At 50.2% G+C, this 15,845-nt stretch overlaps 1 protein-coding gene and 1 long non-coding RNA gene across 10 annotated transcripts in view; one reads left to right on the plus strand and one right to left on the minus strand.

Annotated features, from left to right (window-relative positions):
- The window catches only part of SLC6A12 (solute carrier family 6 member 12), a 30,984-nt gene that overhangs the window by 14,255 nt on the left and 884 nt on the right, over positions 1–15,845 (minus strand). For 3 of the 9 annotated variants that reach the window (XM_060190317.1, XM_060190318.1, XM_007526245.3), the window contains exons 1-4: positions 12,952–13,067; positions 11,042–11,180; positions 7,129–7,359; positions 1,278–1,412 (exon numbers count right to left, since the gene is read on the minus strand). In XM_060190317.1, coding sequence (XP_060046300.1) covers positions 1,278–1,412; positions 7,129–7,342 — 349 coding nt within the window. In that variant the 5' untranslated portion in view covers positions 7,343–7,359; positions 11,042–11,180; positions 12,952–13,067. Of the gene's footprint in view, positions 1–1,277; positions 1,413–7,128; positions 7,360–8,198; positions 8,278–11,041; positions 11,181–12,413; positions 12,807–12,951; positions 13,068–13,489; positions 13,577–13,647; positions 13,750–15,845 lie in introns of those variants that run through there. The other 6 variants (XM_016189624.2, XM_016189626.2, XM_016189625.2 and 3 more) reach the window with 6 other exon arrangements.
- Positions 13,654–15,406, plus strand: LOC132538133 (uncharacterized). Its single transcript, XR_009549562.1, has 2 exons — positions 13,654–13,784; positions 14,525–15,406. It is a non-coding gene; the product is annotated as an uncharacterized LOC132538133 (long non-coding RNA).

Here is a 15,845-nt window from a genome sequence, read left to right on the forward strand (position 1 = left end):
AGAGACACCATAGCACAGAGCTTCCTCCCGTGCTATAGAGCTTTCCATGTGGAGCAGCGGCTTGGACCTGGACACCCAACCAGGCCCCGGCCCTGCCTGTGTGTTGTCCCATCACCAAGACCCCTTGCTTCAGTGACAGCAGCTCCTGGGAGGATGGGTATGGGGGTAGCTCTGGGGGGCAGGGGCTTCTTTCTCTGCACTTTCCAGTCCTCCCAGCTCAGGGAAAAGGGGGCATAAGGGGCAGGGAGCATAGGACAGACAGGGACTGTGCCAGGCTCAGCCCCTGAGAAGTAGTGGAAAGGAGATGTAACCAGCTAGAAGGAGGGCTGTGGGTGTCTGAGGAGGGAGATGTGGTGATTAGGGAGTGGGGGCTGGACTGGGGGTATTGGCCTGGACCACCAGAGATGGAGAGGCTTCTCTTCAGCTGGAAAAGAGGGAGCAGCAATTCCTGCCCAAGACCATCTGTTTACACTGCTCCCTCATCCATGGCATCCACAGAAGTGAGCACGTGACCCAGGGAGGCCTGTGCCCAGGGAGGTATATGCCCTGAAAGGTGTGTACCCCATGGAGGCTTGTGCCTGGGGGGCATGTGCCCCAGAGAGGTGTGTACCCCAGGGAAGCATATGCCTAGGGAGGGGTGCCCTGAGAGGTGTATACCCCCAAGAGATGTGTACCCCAGGGAAGCGTATCTTTAGGGAAGCATGTGCCCAGGGCTGGGAACAGAAGCCTCTGGATGGTATCAGGTCCCCAGTTCTGTGTGGAGGGCACCCAAAGCTGAGCTCTGCCAGGACCACAACACCCCTGGAACATCCAGACTCAGAGTAGGTATGTGGGGGGACCCAGCTTTCACTTAGCCACATCCCTCCACTCAACCCCCACCTGGCTCCATTGGGTGCCCCCAAAGGAGTCAAATCAGACTGGCCTTGCACACACACACACACACACACACACACACACACACACACACACACACAGTAGTTGGACTCCTAGCCGGCCCCTACACCCCACCTCTGTCCAGCCTGTAAGCTGGAGGCAGCCCTGGGGTTCCTAGGGGGCAGGAGGAATCAGTCTTCTCCCCACTCCATATGCATGATGAACTTCTCCAAAAAGGCTGCCTCTTGGGCTTCTCACTGAACCCTGGGGACAGGTTCCACTCTTGGGAGAGAATGGGGGGCCACCTCCAACTGCCTGCCCCATGGCAGGAGCAGAACCACCCAGCATAGGGCACAGGGGGTGACCCAAGGGACAGGTGGAAGAAGGAGAGAGGGGACACTCACCCTGGAGGAGGGGGCAGATCTTCCGCCAGGCTGTGACGCTCCCCTGGCTGGTGTACTGGCCCAGCGCCACTTCCAGGAAGAAGAGGGGAATGCCGCAGGTAAAGAAGAAGATGAAATAGGGGATGAAGAAGGCTCCTGTGAGGAGAGGGGATTAGTTCCCAGAACCTCAGCTCCAGCCCCTGCCAGCCTTACCGCCCCCCCTTCAAATGGATTTTCTTCTCTTAAAAATGTTTTAGGGAGTCGGGCAGCAGCACAGAGAGTTAAGCTCAGGTGGCGCACAGTGCAAGGACAGGTGTAATAATCCCGGTTTGAGCCCCTGGCTCCCCACCTGCAGGGGAGTCGCTTCATAGGTGGTGAAGCAGGTCTGCAGGTGTCTATCTTTCTCTTCCCCTGTCTTCCCCTCCTCTCTCCATTTCTCTCTGTCCTGTCCAATAACTATGACAACAATAATAACCACAACAATAAAATAACAAGGGTAATAAAAGGGAATAAATAAATGTTAAAAATGTTTTAAACTGTTTATTTCATTTGATAGAACAGAGAAATTGAGAGCGAAGGGAAAATAGAGGGAGAGAGACAGAGAAATGCCTGCAGCACTGTTTCACCTCTCATGAAGCTTCCCCCTGCAGGTGGGGGCCAGGGACTTGAACTCAGACCCTTGCACTTAGTAATACATGTACTTAGCCAGGGGCTCCAGTGCCCAGCCCCCCTGTGTGCAAGCTGGGACAGCAAGGATTTTCCAGTTCAAACCCACAGGGGGTGGGGGAAGGAAGGAAAGGACATGGATGTGAAGGTGGAAGTGTAAGCTGGGCTCCACATATTTTCCCAGTGTGCTTCACACATAGAGTTAGCTTAGTATCTGAGAGCTCAGACACATGTGTTCTGTAATGATCTGATATGCTTGTTTAATTATTAAGTTCGCTCCACTTTGGGGGAAAAACCAAAACACCTTGGGGAAAAAGGTTTTTACTTCCATCTTTCTGAGAGGTAGGTCCACAATGCTCTGATCTAGGGTCCTAGCAGGGGAGACCCATCCTCGGCTCCAGAGTCTCGGGGCCCGGGAGTCCTGAACTCTGTGGTAAGGCACACAGGCCCCCCAAGCTAAGACCAGCCAGCAAGTCACACTTGAATTAGATGCCCACCCATGCCCATGCAGCTCCTTCTATCGCTGAGGCCCATCAGAAGTAGGGGCAACTCAGTGTCAGAATCCTGGCAGATCAGCCTCCTGTGAAGCAGGCATCAGTGCCACCCCACCACAGAGATGTCAGAGATACCACCTGTTTGAAAGTAAAGGATTGATACACAGGTGCAGCCTAGGAGGAGGTGCAGGGAAAGCTTTGGACTCTCAAGCAAGAGGACCCAAGTTCAATCCCTGGCATTGCATGTGCCAGAGCTCTGATTTGTGTTTTCTCTCTCCCTCTCTCTCTTTCTCCTTCTCTCTCTCTCTCTTTCTCTCTCTCTCATTAACTAGTGACTAGATAAGTCTTTTCAAATTGAAAAGTCAATATACTATATCTATTATCCTATGGTCTTGTTGATCATTATTAAGTCAATTTTTTAAAAACTCAATACACCTGGAAGGAAGAAAGACGCAAGCCCAGACAGTGTGAGTCTGAGTCTGTTATTTAAACTACTATACTGTAACTCTCAAGTAAGACAAAGGGAAGGGCAGGAGACACATTACATACATCCTCAATTATGACACATCTACATTTCTCTCTCTTTCAACAACTGGAGCTTATTCTGTATTACTAGATAACCATCTTAAAAGGTATATCATGAGTGGCTGAGCAAGTTGTGGTGTATATACAAAATGGAATACTACTCAGCTATTAAAAATGGTGATTTCACTATTTTCAGCCAATCTTGGATGGATCTTGAAGAAATCATGTTAAGTGAAATAAATCAGAAACAGAAGGATATATATGGGATGATCTCACTCTCAGGCAGAAGTTGAAAAACAAGATCAGAAGAGAAAACACAAGTAGAACCTGAACTGGAATTGGCATAATGCACCAAAGTAAAAGACTCTGTGGTGGGTGGGTGGGAGAGTACAGGTCCTGGAAAAGGACCTTGCCAAGGACCCACATTCAAGCCCCCAGTCCCCACCTTCAACAAGGAAGCTTCACAAGCAGTGTCTCTGTCTCTCACCCTCTCTGGTTCCCCACTCCTCAGTTTCTCTCTGTCCACAGTTTAGCTGCCCGAAGCATATTCACATTATTGTACAAGCATCAGCACCACTCACCTCAGGGTCTTCTTTACCCATGCCAAATTGATTTTTCTTCCAGATAGAGACAGAAAAGCAAAAAGACCACAGCACTGAAAATTCCTTCACTATGGTGGGGGCTGAGTTCAAACCTGGGTTGTGAACCTAGCAAAGCAGAACACTATCCAGGTGAGCTATTTTGCCAGCATCATGCCAAATCCAAATTGAAAAGCTCCTCATTAACAGTGCCCCTTCATTCCTGCCCTCCCCCCCACTAGCTGCCACCCTGCTTCTTGCCTCTAAGAATCCAGCCTTTTCTCCAGATCTCATGCAAGTGGAGTGAAATGACTTCCCTGCTGGCCTGCCTATGTTCCATCTTCCCAATCATGCTGGCCTCCCTGCTGGCTCTCAAACATGCCAACTGCACTTTTACCCCAGAACCTTTGCACTTGCTGTTCTCTCTATTTGCATTTCTTTAAAGTTCCAAACCAATAATGGCTTTTATTGCATCTTTTAAGAGATTACAAGTATGTCTGATGAGTCATCCCTTTATTTTGCTGCTCATGTGGTTGGACAACTTAGAGATTATTCATCAGCCTGCTGAACTGTTCCTTTTTCAGAAACATAGATACCATCCAAAAATTTCTGGATATCTTTGTTTTTAACAGTTGTAGCTGAATCAATGCAGCTGAATTTGATACAAGTTCGATGTCATTTCCTTCAAGAATTAATTCATCTTTCTGGGCTTGAGATATGGAGCAATTTGAACCTGTGTATGTATTTTTTCACCCAAGAAATGTCTGATTTCAACAAGAGACCCATTCTCCTGATAACAATGTTGATAGGGAGGTGAGCACACACAGACCTCATTTTGTATCGGAAACCGAGTGCAACACCCTCGATCATGTTCTGGACATGGTTTCAGACAGTGCCAACAGTAGCCAGTTCCTTTCTATTTCCCCACCATTTGTCAACTCGGAGCAGCTTCTTTTTCTTTCCAAGGAGACTGAGCTCTACATTGATGTGGTTGAAGTCCCTCCACAGGGTGCCTCTGGGGCCCTTCATGATGATCATGAAGCCCTTCAAAAAGATGTCAACATTCTCCGAAATGTCAACGTTCTGGTTGCTGAGAATGATCTTCATTTTTGCAGTAGATGCAGCAAAGGTTTATTTGCATTTTATTTACGTAATATCCATTTGTAAAACTTGGTTCTACTCCCTTCAAATCTCTGCTCAAACATCACTTCCTCAACAAAGTCTTTCCTGGTCTCCTTATTTCATGTATTGACCACCCCTCCACCCCTACCCCATGGCCCTTGTTCCTTTCCCTTCTTTCCTGTTTTGCTTCTTACTGTCTGACGCGTCACCATTCGACATTCCATGACACTAATTTCTCGGTAACCAACTAGCCATCCCTAGTTTTGGACACACTGTATCTAGAAAAGTATCCAGCACAAAGAAGACCCATACACACACTAGTCAGTAGGAGAAGTTAATCTGCAAATCACACATTGAACCAGGGCTTAATGTCCAAAATGTGTGAAGAACTGGTACACAATGTAACAACAATACACATATTACATATGGGAAGAAGACAAAAAGAGATACTTCTCCAAAGAGATGACCAGTAAGCATATGAAAAGTTGTTCATAACACTGATTGTTAGGGAAATGTAGATCAAAACCACAATGAGATAGCACCTTGCACATGTTAGAATAACTGTTATCAAAAAAAAAAAGGCAAGAGACAACAAGTATTTATAAGAATGTGGCAGTAGAAATAAATAAAATAAAATATTAAAAAAAAAAAGGGAGTCGGGCTATAGGGCAGCGGGTTAAGCGCAGGTGGCACAAAGCACAAGGACTGGCATAAGGATCCCGGTTCGAACCCCGGCTCCCCACCTGCAGGGGAGTCGCTTCACAGGCGGTGAAGCAGGTCTGCAGGTGTCTATCTTTCTCTCCTCCTCTCTGTCTTCCCCTCCTCTCTCCATTTCTCTCTGTCCTATCCAACAACAACAACAACAACAATAATAACTACAACAATAAAACAACAAGGGCAACAAAAGGGAATAAATAAATAAAATAAAATATTAAAAAAAAAAAGAATGTGGCAGCAGGAAGAGAATACCTGCACAGTGGTGGTGGGTGTGTCTACTGGTGCAACCATTACAGAAAACCGTATACACTGCCTCAAAAGATCAAGAATAGAAATACCATGTAGCCCAACTCTTCCCCCACTGGGTATCTGTCTGCAGAATACAAAAACATGAATACAAAAATATATATGCATCCCACATTTATTATAGCATAATTACAGTATTCATGATGTGAAAGCAACCCAAGCACCCCATAACAGACAAATGGATAAAAACAGAGTGATGTATATATGTAGAGAGAGAACTACTTAACTATTAGTAATGATGAAATCTTGCCATTTACAACAATATAGATGGACCTAAAGCCACTATGCTAATAAAATGGAGAAAGGCAGAAACTGTAGGATTTTGCTCATCATATACAAATAAGTATAAAGAAACAAAAGGGTGGGACTGGGTGGTGGGACACCTGGTTGAATGTACATGTTACAATGTGCAAGGACTCAGGTTGGAGTCCCCGTCCTTCACCTGCAGGGGGAATGCTTTGCAAGTGGTGAAGCAGGTCTCTGCTTATTACCTCCTTTCCTCTGAATTTCTGTCTGTCTCTATCTAATAAAGACAACACCAAAAGAAAATTTAATAAGAAAAAAAGAGAGAAAGAAAGGAAGGAAGGGAGGAAGGAAGGAAGGAAGGAAGGAAGGAAGGAAGGAAGGAAGGAAAGAAGGAAGGAAGGAAGAAAGAGAGAGAGAGAAAGAAAGAAAAGGTGTTCGGTGATGGCACACCTGTTTGAATGCTTGTGTTACCATGCACAAGAATCCAGGTTCAAGCCCCTGGTCCCCACCTGCAAGGGGAAAGTTTCACATGTAGCAAAGCAGTGTTGCAAGTCTCTTCCTTTCTCTCTCTCTCTCTTCTTCTTCTTCTTCTCCTCCTCCTCCTTCTCCATCCTCTTTCCTTCTCAGTTTCTATCTATCATATCAATAATATTTTTAATAAACAAAAGAAACACACAGGCAAAACCAACACAAACTTTTAGAGGCAGAATACATGGAGTTGGTTACTAGTTGGAGAGTGAGCTAAAGATCGAGAGAAATGGATCAAGGAGTCAAGTACACAAGGATGGAGATTTTCAAGGAACCTTTTAAGGAACTTTCCATGGTGACCATGTCTCCATGTTTATGAAGGTATAATTCTTAATTTAAGGCTGTACATATATCTGAAGGTTGGGTTCTAAGTCAACTTCAAAACAATCAAATTTATTCAAAGAATACAGTAGTGATTTTAGTTGACTGAATCAACAGCTGACCTGTGCAGAGGGTGCTGAGTGAGCCCATTCAACACTCCAGCTCTTCCTGTCAGACACATCACTCATTTCATCTCCACCTGTCACTCTACATTCTGTCACTCATCTGGGCACCCAGGCTAGGGTGGAGCCCAGCCCGAGCCCATCCTCCAGCTGCTCTCAGCTCCTTCATGCTGGCTGTTGTGCCCAGGAGGCACCTTGGGCATCAGGTCCAGTGCAACCCACCACACCTCCCTCCACATCTACTCACCCCCTCCATTCTTGTAGCAGAGGTAAGGGAACCTCCAAACATTGCCCAGCCCAATGATCTCGCCAGCCACAGACAACACGAACTCCATCTTGTTGTTCCACTGGCCGCGCTCCTTTACCTGGTCCTCGCCTTCTGGGTCCAACTTCTCTCCTGCTGCCTCGGGGAGCCAGGATACCTCAGGAGCACCATCGGGGACTGCCGGCTTCCCATCCATGGTCAGAGGCTGTTGGGCTAGTGGAGAGAGAGAGAGAGAGAGGGAGAGAGAGAGAGAGGTGACCCAGGAACCAAGCTTGTGGCGGTAGGACAATTGAAATCTTTATTCATTCGAGCACCCCAAGTAGGGTAGTAGCACACCTGGTTAAGCCACGTGGTGCAAACTGCAATGGCCGGTGTCCGCCACCCAGTCTGCACCCCCGCCCTCCTCCAGGAGGAGGTTGGATGGGTCCTAGAAGGAGACGGGGGAAGGAGGGAAGGAAGAAAGGAAGAAGGGAGAGAGGGAGGGAGACAGGAACTACAGAGCCCAATGCATGCCCCCTCCTTCTACCTAACTGTTACCACCATTGGGATACTGCTTGAATATTCATTATTAAAATTGTGTTGGGATACTTTTTTACCCTGTTGGGTCGTTTGTTCATTTTCTCCCACAAAAGCACAATGATAAGAGTCTGACAGTGGTGTACCTATTAGAGAGCACACATTACCATCTATAAGGACCCAGGTTCAAGCCTCCACTGCCCACCTGCACAGGGGATGCTTAACAAGTAGTGGACAGGTCTGCAGGTGCCTCTCTTTCTCTCTCTCTCTCTCCTTCCCCCCCCAATTTCACTCTGTCATGTCAAATAAAATAGAAAAAAGAAGAAGAAGAAGAAGAAGAAGAAGAAGAAGAAGAAGAAGAAGAAGAAGAAGAAGAAGAAAGAAAGAAAGAAAGAAAGAAAGAAAGAAAGAAAGAAAGAAAGAAAGAAAGAAAGAAAGAAAGGAAAGGAAAAAATGGCCACCAGGAGCAGTGGATTCATGGTGCTGGCACTGAGCCCCATAGATAAGCAACAAAAAAGTCACAGTGATGTTTGCACCTAAATTAGTTGCTTCTGCTTTCCTGACTTGGCAGGTCCAAGTGTGTCCAACAGCTGCAGCAGCTTGAAAGCTTCTACTGAAAACCACCTGGTAGTGAACTGGAGTTAAAACTCATGCTTATGAATATATCCTAAGGAACCCAACACACCCATCCAAAAAGATTTGTGTACACCTATGTTCATAGCAGCACAATTTGTAGTAGCCAAAACCTGAAAGCAACCCAGGTGTCCAACAACAGATGAGTGGCTGAGCAAGTTGTGGTCTATATACACAATGGAATACTACTCAGCTATTAAAAATGGTGATTTCACCATTTTCAGCCCATCTTGGATGGAACTTGAAGAAATCATGTTAAGTGAAATAAGTCAGAAACAGAAGGGTGAATATGGGATGATCTCACTCTCAGGCAGAAGCTGAAAAGCAAGATCAGAATCTGGACTGGAGTTGGTATATTGCACCAAAGTAAAAGACTCTGGGGTGGGGGGAAGAATACAGGTTCTGGAAAAGGATGACAGAGGACCTTGTGGGGGTTGTATTGTTATGTGGAAAACAGAAATGTTATGCATTTACAAACTATTGTATTTACTGTCGACTGTAAAACATTAATTCCCCAATAAAGGGGGAAGAATAATGCTTGATATGTCACTAGGTGCAAGGACCAGGTTTCAAGCCAGTGCCTGCAGGGGAGAAAAGCTTCGTGAACAATGAAGTAGGTTTGCAACTGTCTCTGTCTCTTTCTCTCTCTATCTCTCTCTTCCCTTTCTCAATTTCTCTCTCTATATGTAAAAAATAATAATAATAATAATAATAATAGAAAAAGAAAAGGAAAAGGAAAAAAGTGTTAACCAGGAGTGGTAGACTTGTCATACAGGCACTGAACCCCAGCGATAACCCTGGTGGAAATCAAATTTAATTAACTAATTAAGAAGCCAGACTTGGAACCTCTTGCTCCAAGTCCACTCCATGTATGTAGAGCTCAAGTAAACGCGCTCAGCGCCCCTCAGACCTTTTCATCCAGACACAGCCTGTAGCCTGGGCTGCTCCTGGGGCCCTACCCACTGAGCTGTATGTGCCACCCAGCGTCCTTTAAGATGATCACAGTCCTGTCCTACCCCGCTGGCTTGCCTGCCCCAGCTCCACCATCCGGGATGGGTCAAAGGCTGTTGGGAGGGGGGTGTCAAAGGGCAACAGCACCCCCCTCCCCCAGCTATGTGTTGGTCCCTGTGCCGATTGGTGGGATAAACATGGAGCCAGCCCGCAGGGCTCCTGATTGGGAGGGTAGGGGAGGTGGGGCTGTCCAGCCAGACTGGGGGGTGGGGCAGGTACGAGCCTTCTCAGGAAAGGGGGTCCTTCTGGGGTTGTCCCTTTATCCTGAAGACAGGTGGGGGTCCTGGTGGTAGACAGGGTCACCTGGGCGTGTTGCCTCAAGGTCTTAGAGAGCCGGCTCACCCCAGAGGGAGCCCACACTGGGTGTCTGTCCAGCACAGCAGGTCACTGCCCTCCCAACCCCCACCATCCCCAGCAGGGCTCCCTGACTTCCGGAAGGTGACACCGGTGGCCCCTTAGAAGTTAAGTCAGCACTGCAATGGTGCATCTGCCTCCATGATTCCTTTCATCCCCCCCCCCCCTAGCACCAACCCCCCAGCCAGCCTGAGGCCCCCTCTGCCCCTGCTCCCAGTGAACTGTAAGAAGGAGCTGCTCCCGGCACAGAGGACACCCCCCAGGGGTGCTGGGTGCAGAACCCAGAGATGAGGAGCTGCCCAGAGTCCCACCCACCCCCAGGGCCTCAGGGAAACACAAGGGATTCTTTTGACAGGAGAAGAGCCTGTGTTTATGTGTTGGTCCTTTGAACCCAGGCAACAGCCCAAACCCCCGCTAGGCCGCTAGGGCGTGGCAGGAGCCATTCGAGGTCATGGAAATTTTTGAAGGTGACTCTCGGAAGGAAGGTGCAGGTTACCCCAGGAGGGGACAGCAGGCGGCCACAGGGGACCTCTGCTTGTGGGGGCTTCTCAGAGGCTCTGCTGGTGCAGACTCCCCACCAGGAGACAGGGGTGAGGCACCCAGGCAGCAGAAGCATGGGGCATGACAGAGGGGACAGGAGGTGAGGATGAGCACTCCAGGCTGGGGTCAACATTCAGACCCCCGAGGCTGTGATCACCAGAGTCAGTAGGCAGAACTGGGGCACGTGGGCCCAAGGAGAATATTGCTGAGGATGCCACAGGACTGGGCCTGGGCAATCTTGGAGGACGGTCCCTAGCCACTGATCAAATGAATGAATGAGCTTGAGAACATTGAGGGAGCCCAAGTTCTAGTCCAGACCTAGCTCATCATGACACTAAAAGGCCAGCTTGTGAGGAAGCATGGTAGTGCAGCGGGTTAAGCGCATGTGACACAAAGCGCAAGGCCTGGTGTAAGGATCCCAGTCCGAGCCCCCAGCTCCCCACCTGCAGGGGAGTCGCTTCACAGGTGGTGAAGCAGGTCAGCAGGTGTCTATCTTTCTCTCCCCCTCTCTGTCTTCTCCTCCTCTCTCCATTTCTCTGTCCTATCTAACAACAACGACATCAATAACAACAATAATTGCAACAACAATAAAAAACAACAAGGGCAACAAAAGGGAAAATAAGTATTTTTTTAAAGTTTTTAAATATATAATCAAAAGGACATATATTTTCGTGAGCAATCTAAGAGCTTATCGCTGTAAAATCCTTGACACAGTTATCAAGCCCACTTTCTAGATGGAGCAGTGAAACTGAGAGAGTTTAGGGAAGAAGACATGACCCCCAGCAGGTGCTCAAAGGGAAAAAAAAAGGAGGGGATTTCTGAAGGGTTTGAATAAACTTACCGGAACTGTAAGCCTCCGTGTGTGACCTTTGCTGTGTGACCTTTGGCAGAGGACACAGCTTCTCTGGGCTTTCAGTAGGCCCAGGAGATGGTGCAGTGGATCAAGTGCTGGGCACTCACACCCTGGGCTTTCAGTCTCCCTGGAAGAGAATGTGGCCCCTGATCAGCAGGCTTGTTGGGGGTATGCGGCAGGGAGAGGATGAAGGTGGAGGAGAGCCACCCCACCGCCTCAATCAGTCTGCCAAGCCAGAGGAAGGCTCTGCCCAGGGGGAGTGAGCACAGGGTCAGTGGTGCCCAGAAACTGGCCTCACTGTTCCCAGACCAGGGGCAGCTCTGTGGGGCCAAGCTGTCCTTGCTTGTGAGAGAGAGGTGCTGGGGGGAGGATGGAAGGGGGCTCAGAGCCCTGTTATCCTGAGAGGAACAGGAACACACAAGGGCTGAAAGGCAGACACTGATATCACAAGTTTGTTTGCTTGTTTGTTTGAGGGAAAAGAAACAGCTTCTTGGGTTCTTAGGAAGAGCATGCTTGGCAAGCAAAAACAAAGAGGGGGGCAGCATGGAGGAAGGAGAAGGGGCTGAACACACAGGAAGTGGGATGTCAGCTTGATTGGGGGGATGGGGTGTCCAGACATGAGGACAAGCTGGACAGGGCTCTCCTTTGTGGGGGTCACTTTTAACTGCCAAAAATGTCAGCCCTACTTTATACTGTCTCTCTCTCCCTCCCTCTTTTTCTCCCTCCCTACCTCTCTCTCTCCCTGTCTCTCTCCTCTCTCCCTCTTCTCTCTCTCTTTCCCTCCCCCATTCTCTCTGCCTTCTCTCCCCCCCTTCTCTCTGCCTTCTCTCCCCCCCTTCTCCCTCTTTCTATCTTCACCTCTCCCTCTCCTCTCTTTCTCCCTTTCTCTATCCTTCTCCCTCTCTTTCTTTTTGTCATTCTCTCTCTCCCTCTTTCATTCTCTCTCTCTCTCTCTCTCTCTCTCTCACACACACACACACACACACACACACCTGTGCACGCACACGTGCTCCTCTCCCCTTCACCGTTTACTGGGGAGGGTTCTGCCAGAGGCAGCATCCCTTTCCCAGGGTGCCCCAGAGTGGTCAGGCCCCAGCACCCCTTCCTGGGCTCCAGCCTGTTGTGCTGGGGCAGGAGAAGGGGCATGAGCTGGGCCTCCTATCCATCAGCCCCACCACCTCCCAAGCAGAAGCCAGCAACCACCAGGCCCAGAGATGCTCCCAGAAGACCTCCACACTGACTGTTTTCAGGAACTGGGCTGGGCACAGGGCTAGAAAATCCCCACCATGCCCTGGGGGGGTCCTGCACTGTCCCAGCCCCAGCCCCAGCCTCACCCACACCCACACCCACACCCACATACCAGGTCACGTTTTTTGCATGAGCTGGTGCCATTGCCGTCACGTCCCTCTGCACACACATACCTGTGTGCAGGGCACCACAGCCTGCTGCCATCCAGCCTCCACACTCCAAGGCTCTCTGACCCTGCTGCCTCTCTAAGCCACCACCAGGCACAGTGTGCCAGCCTCTCCAGTCTCCAAGAGGGTTAGCTTCCTCCAGGTGCTGCTGGGCTGAACCCCAGGGACAGCAGGAGCCCTTAGCCTTCCCCACAGCTTCTCCAGTCCAAACGTCCTTGCCACCTGGGCACCGTCTGTCCCCTCCCTCTGGGCCTCATTTCACCCAGCCCCTGCTGCCAGTCCCCAGGTGAGGACATGTGTTCCTGAGAACCTGTGGTGGGTGATGTCCCAGGAGCCCCAGAATCTGCCCCTGTCCCAGCCCCCTAGCTACAGATACATGTGGTGCTGGCTTTCAAAGTCTTATCTCCCAGTCTCAGCCTTCAGTCAGGAAGCAACCCCCCCCTTCCTCCTCTTCCTCCTGCTCCACCTCCTTCTCCTCCTCACCTTGGCAGACCCTGTAGTCAGCTCCACTCCATGCTTGAGCTCTGAGCAGTCCCAGCGAAGGTTCAGGGGAGCTTCCAGACAGGCAGATAGCCAGGAAAGAGGCTACTGACACCTCTCCTCCCCCTTCCCCCCTTCCCCTCCCCCTCACCCCCTCCCCTTCCCCTCCACCCTCTCCTCCCAGCTCAGAATTCCATCTGAGCCCTTATCCCAGAACTCCCAGAGAGTGATCCTATGTGTGTATGTCTGTCTGTGTCTCTCTGTGTGTGCATGTCTGTTTGTCTCTCTGTGTGTGTATATGTGTGTCCGTGTGTGACTGTACCAGTAAATTGGGAAGTGCAGGGCTAGAGGATTAGCACAAGCAGCACAAGGGGAGGGACAGAGGCCAAAAGTCTGGATTACAACATCTCACCTCAGGCCCATGCCTGTGCCTGCCTCCCCCCCCCACACACACACACAAACAGTGGCCACTGTCCCAGCATGACTCCCCCCCAGAGCTGCCTCAGAGCTGCCCACCCCCCACACCCCCTGCCCATCTCACCTGCTCCAGGAGGTGCTGAAGGAAGGTGTGGAGAGGAGCCCCTGCACCCAGACTCCAGGTGGGTGCCAGGCTATGTGTGTGTGAGGGTGGGGGGAGAGCTTGACCTCACTGCCCAGCCTGCGGGAGGGTGTGAATCACTGGAGTTTTCCACCACATACCTGCCTCTGTGTGTGAGACTGATGGCCCTGGACATTTCCAGCACTGCCCTTCCCTTGGGATTTTCCTAGACGAAGGGCCAAGAGCAAGCCTGGGGGCGGAATCTGAAAAGGACACACGCAGGACACTCACTGGGCAGGTCAGTGGGGCCCAGCCGGTCATGCAGCTGGTGTGGGGGTGGGGGGAGGGGGAGAGGAGAGGTTCTCACACTGTTAGAACCACAAGCAGCCTGGGAGCCTGGGCTGGTGCTGGGGGAGTTTCTGGTGCTTGCTGGCAGGAAGGACTGGGGGGTGGTAGAGCTCTGCTGCCACACTGTGGGGCAGGTGGCAGGTACCAGCTGAATGGTGTGCTTCCCCTGCCCTGTGCCTGTGGCCTTTCCAGGACCAGCCCCCACCCACCCCTGTCCCTAAGCATGGCCTGTGGTGTGGCACATGGCTGACCCTCAGCTGCAGCCCTGGAGAGAAAGCAATGGGGAGAAAGGGGGTCCCCCACACAGACTCCCCTCGAAGCTTCCCAGCAAGGCTATAGTTTTCCATGCAGTAGTCCACTCTAGGGCTCAGGGCCTGTCTAGGGGGCATCCCCATCCACACAAAGTCTTGGACTCCTTCCTCTGGGAAACCAGAGACTGGACTGTGCTCCTGGGACAGTATAACAGTGTGGCTGTGTCACCCTGTGTCACCACAGAGCCTGCTTCAGGGGACACTGCAGTCCAGGGGAGCACCTAGCTCCCGGAAAACAGACCCAGCCTCTGCAGGCACAGGAGCAAAGGAAGAGAATCGGGTTGGGCAATGGGTGGACATTCTTGCTCATTTGTTCGTTTGTTCATTCATTTGTTCATTCATTCATTCATTCATTCAAAAGTGGTCCTTTGTGCCCAAGTATCAGGTTTTCTAAGGACCCATGGACACCTTGTAGGAGAGTCTCTGCCTATTGGACCTGTCCCCCATTTGACTGTGAACACCCCCTCCATACAGGCCCAGAAGCTTCCAGCCTCCCCATGGACATTCATAGCAATTGGTAAACCCCACATCTTTGCAAGAAGTGGGATCCCAAAGTCACCTGGAGAAGCTCCCTAAGAGAAGCTCCCATCTGAGAAAGGCCTTGAGACAAGATGAAAAACGGCCGAAGGAACCTGTAGCCTTGGTGCTGCCAGAGCCACTGAACCCCCACAGAATGTTCTCCTCACCACTCCTCTCTGGATACCATGTTTGCTTTTAGGGAGGCTGGCTTAGAAACCATCAGTCTCCTGAGCATCTAACATGTCACTCCAGTGGAAGGATAGATGGATAGATGGATGGGAGGATAAGTAGATGGGTGGATGGGAAGATAGATGGATAAATGGAAAATGAATGGGACTCGACCAAAAAGGAGGAATGATTCTAGTGTTCTTTTTCCTGGAAGGACATTGCCCTGACATCATTTGGAGGCCTGAGGGCCTGAACTGACCACTGGAGCTGGTGCGGGTGCTTAGCACACCCCTTGGGTCACAGGATATGGGGACTTCAGCACTGCCTCTCCCTTGACTCCTGGCAAAGTGTCAACTCACTAAATGCAGAGCCTTCTTCCTGGGTCCTAGGGCAACCTGCTGTCCCGGACTGTGGCAGCTAGAGGACAAACAATGTCTCTGAGCCCTTCCTGGGTTTTCTGCCTCACTGGCAGCCCAGCTTGGGGGCCAGGTGGGTGAGTCACAGGGGTGTTTGCTTACATGTGTTCATGTGTCCACCAGATGCCATTCAATAATAGCACAGCTATATCAATGTGCTGACTGCCATCTTTTCCACTTTCTTTTACTTTTGTCACTGGAGTTATCACTGGGTAGCTCTGCACAACTTTACTGTTCATTTTTTGTGTGAGATAGAGAGATGGAAAGGGCAAGAAAAACAGAGAGAAGGGGAGACAACTGTAGCCCTGCTCCACCACTCATGAAGCTTTCCTCCCTATAGGTAAGGGTTGGGCTCTGAGCCTAGGTCCTTGTACATAGTAACGTGCACTCTACCAGGTGTAACACTGTCTGCCCCCCCTTAACTGCCTTCTTATAGAGGAAAAACTAAGGCTCAAAGAAATAGACTTGACAAGGTCAGGTGGTCACACGGCTTGTAAGTAAAGAGGGCTGGAACCGATGCCAGGATAGAAGCCCCAAACAGAAGTGTGTTTGGCTCCTAAATGTGTGTCAGTGTGACTGTGTCATGGATTTGCATGT

The sequence above is a fragment of the Erinaceus europaeus genome, chromosome 4 (assembly GCF_950295315.1).
Source record: "Erinaceus europaeus chromosome 4, mEriEur2.1, whole genome shotgun sequence".
In the NCBI taxonomy this organism is placed as follows: domain Eukaryota; kingdom Metazoa; phylum Chordata; class Mammalia; order Eulipotyphla; family Erinaceidae; genus Erinaceus; species Erinaceus europaeus.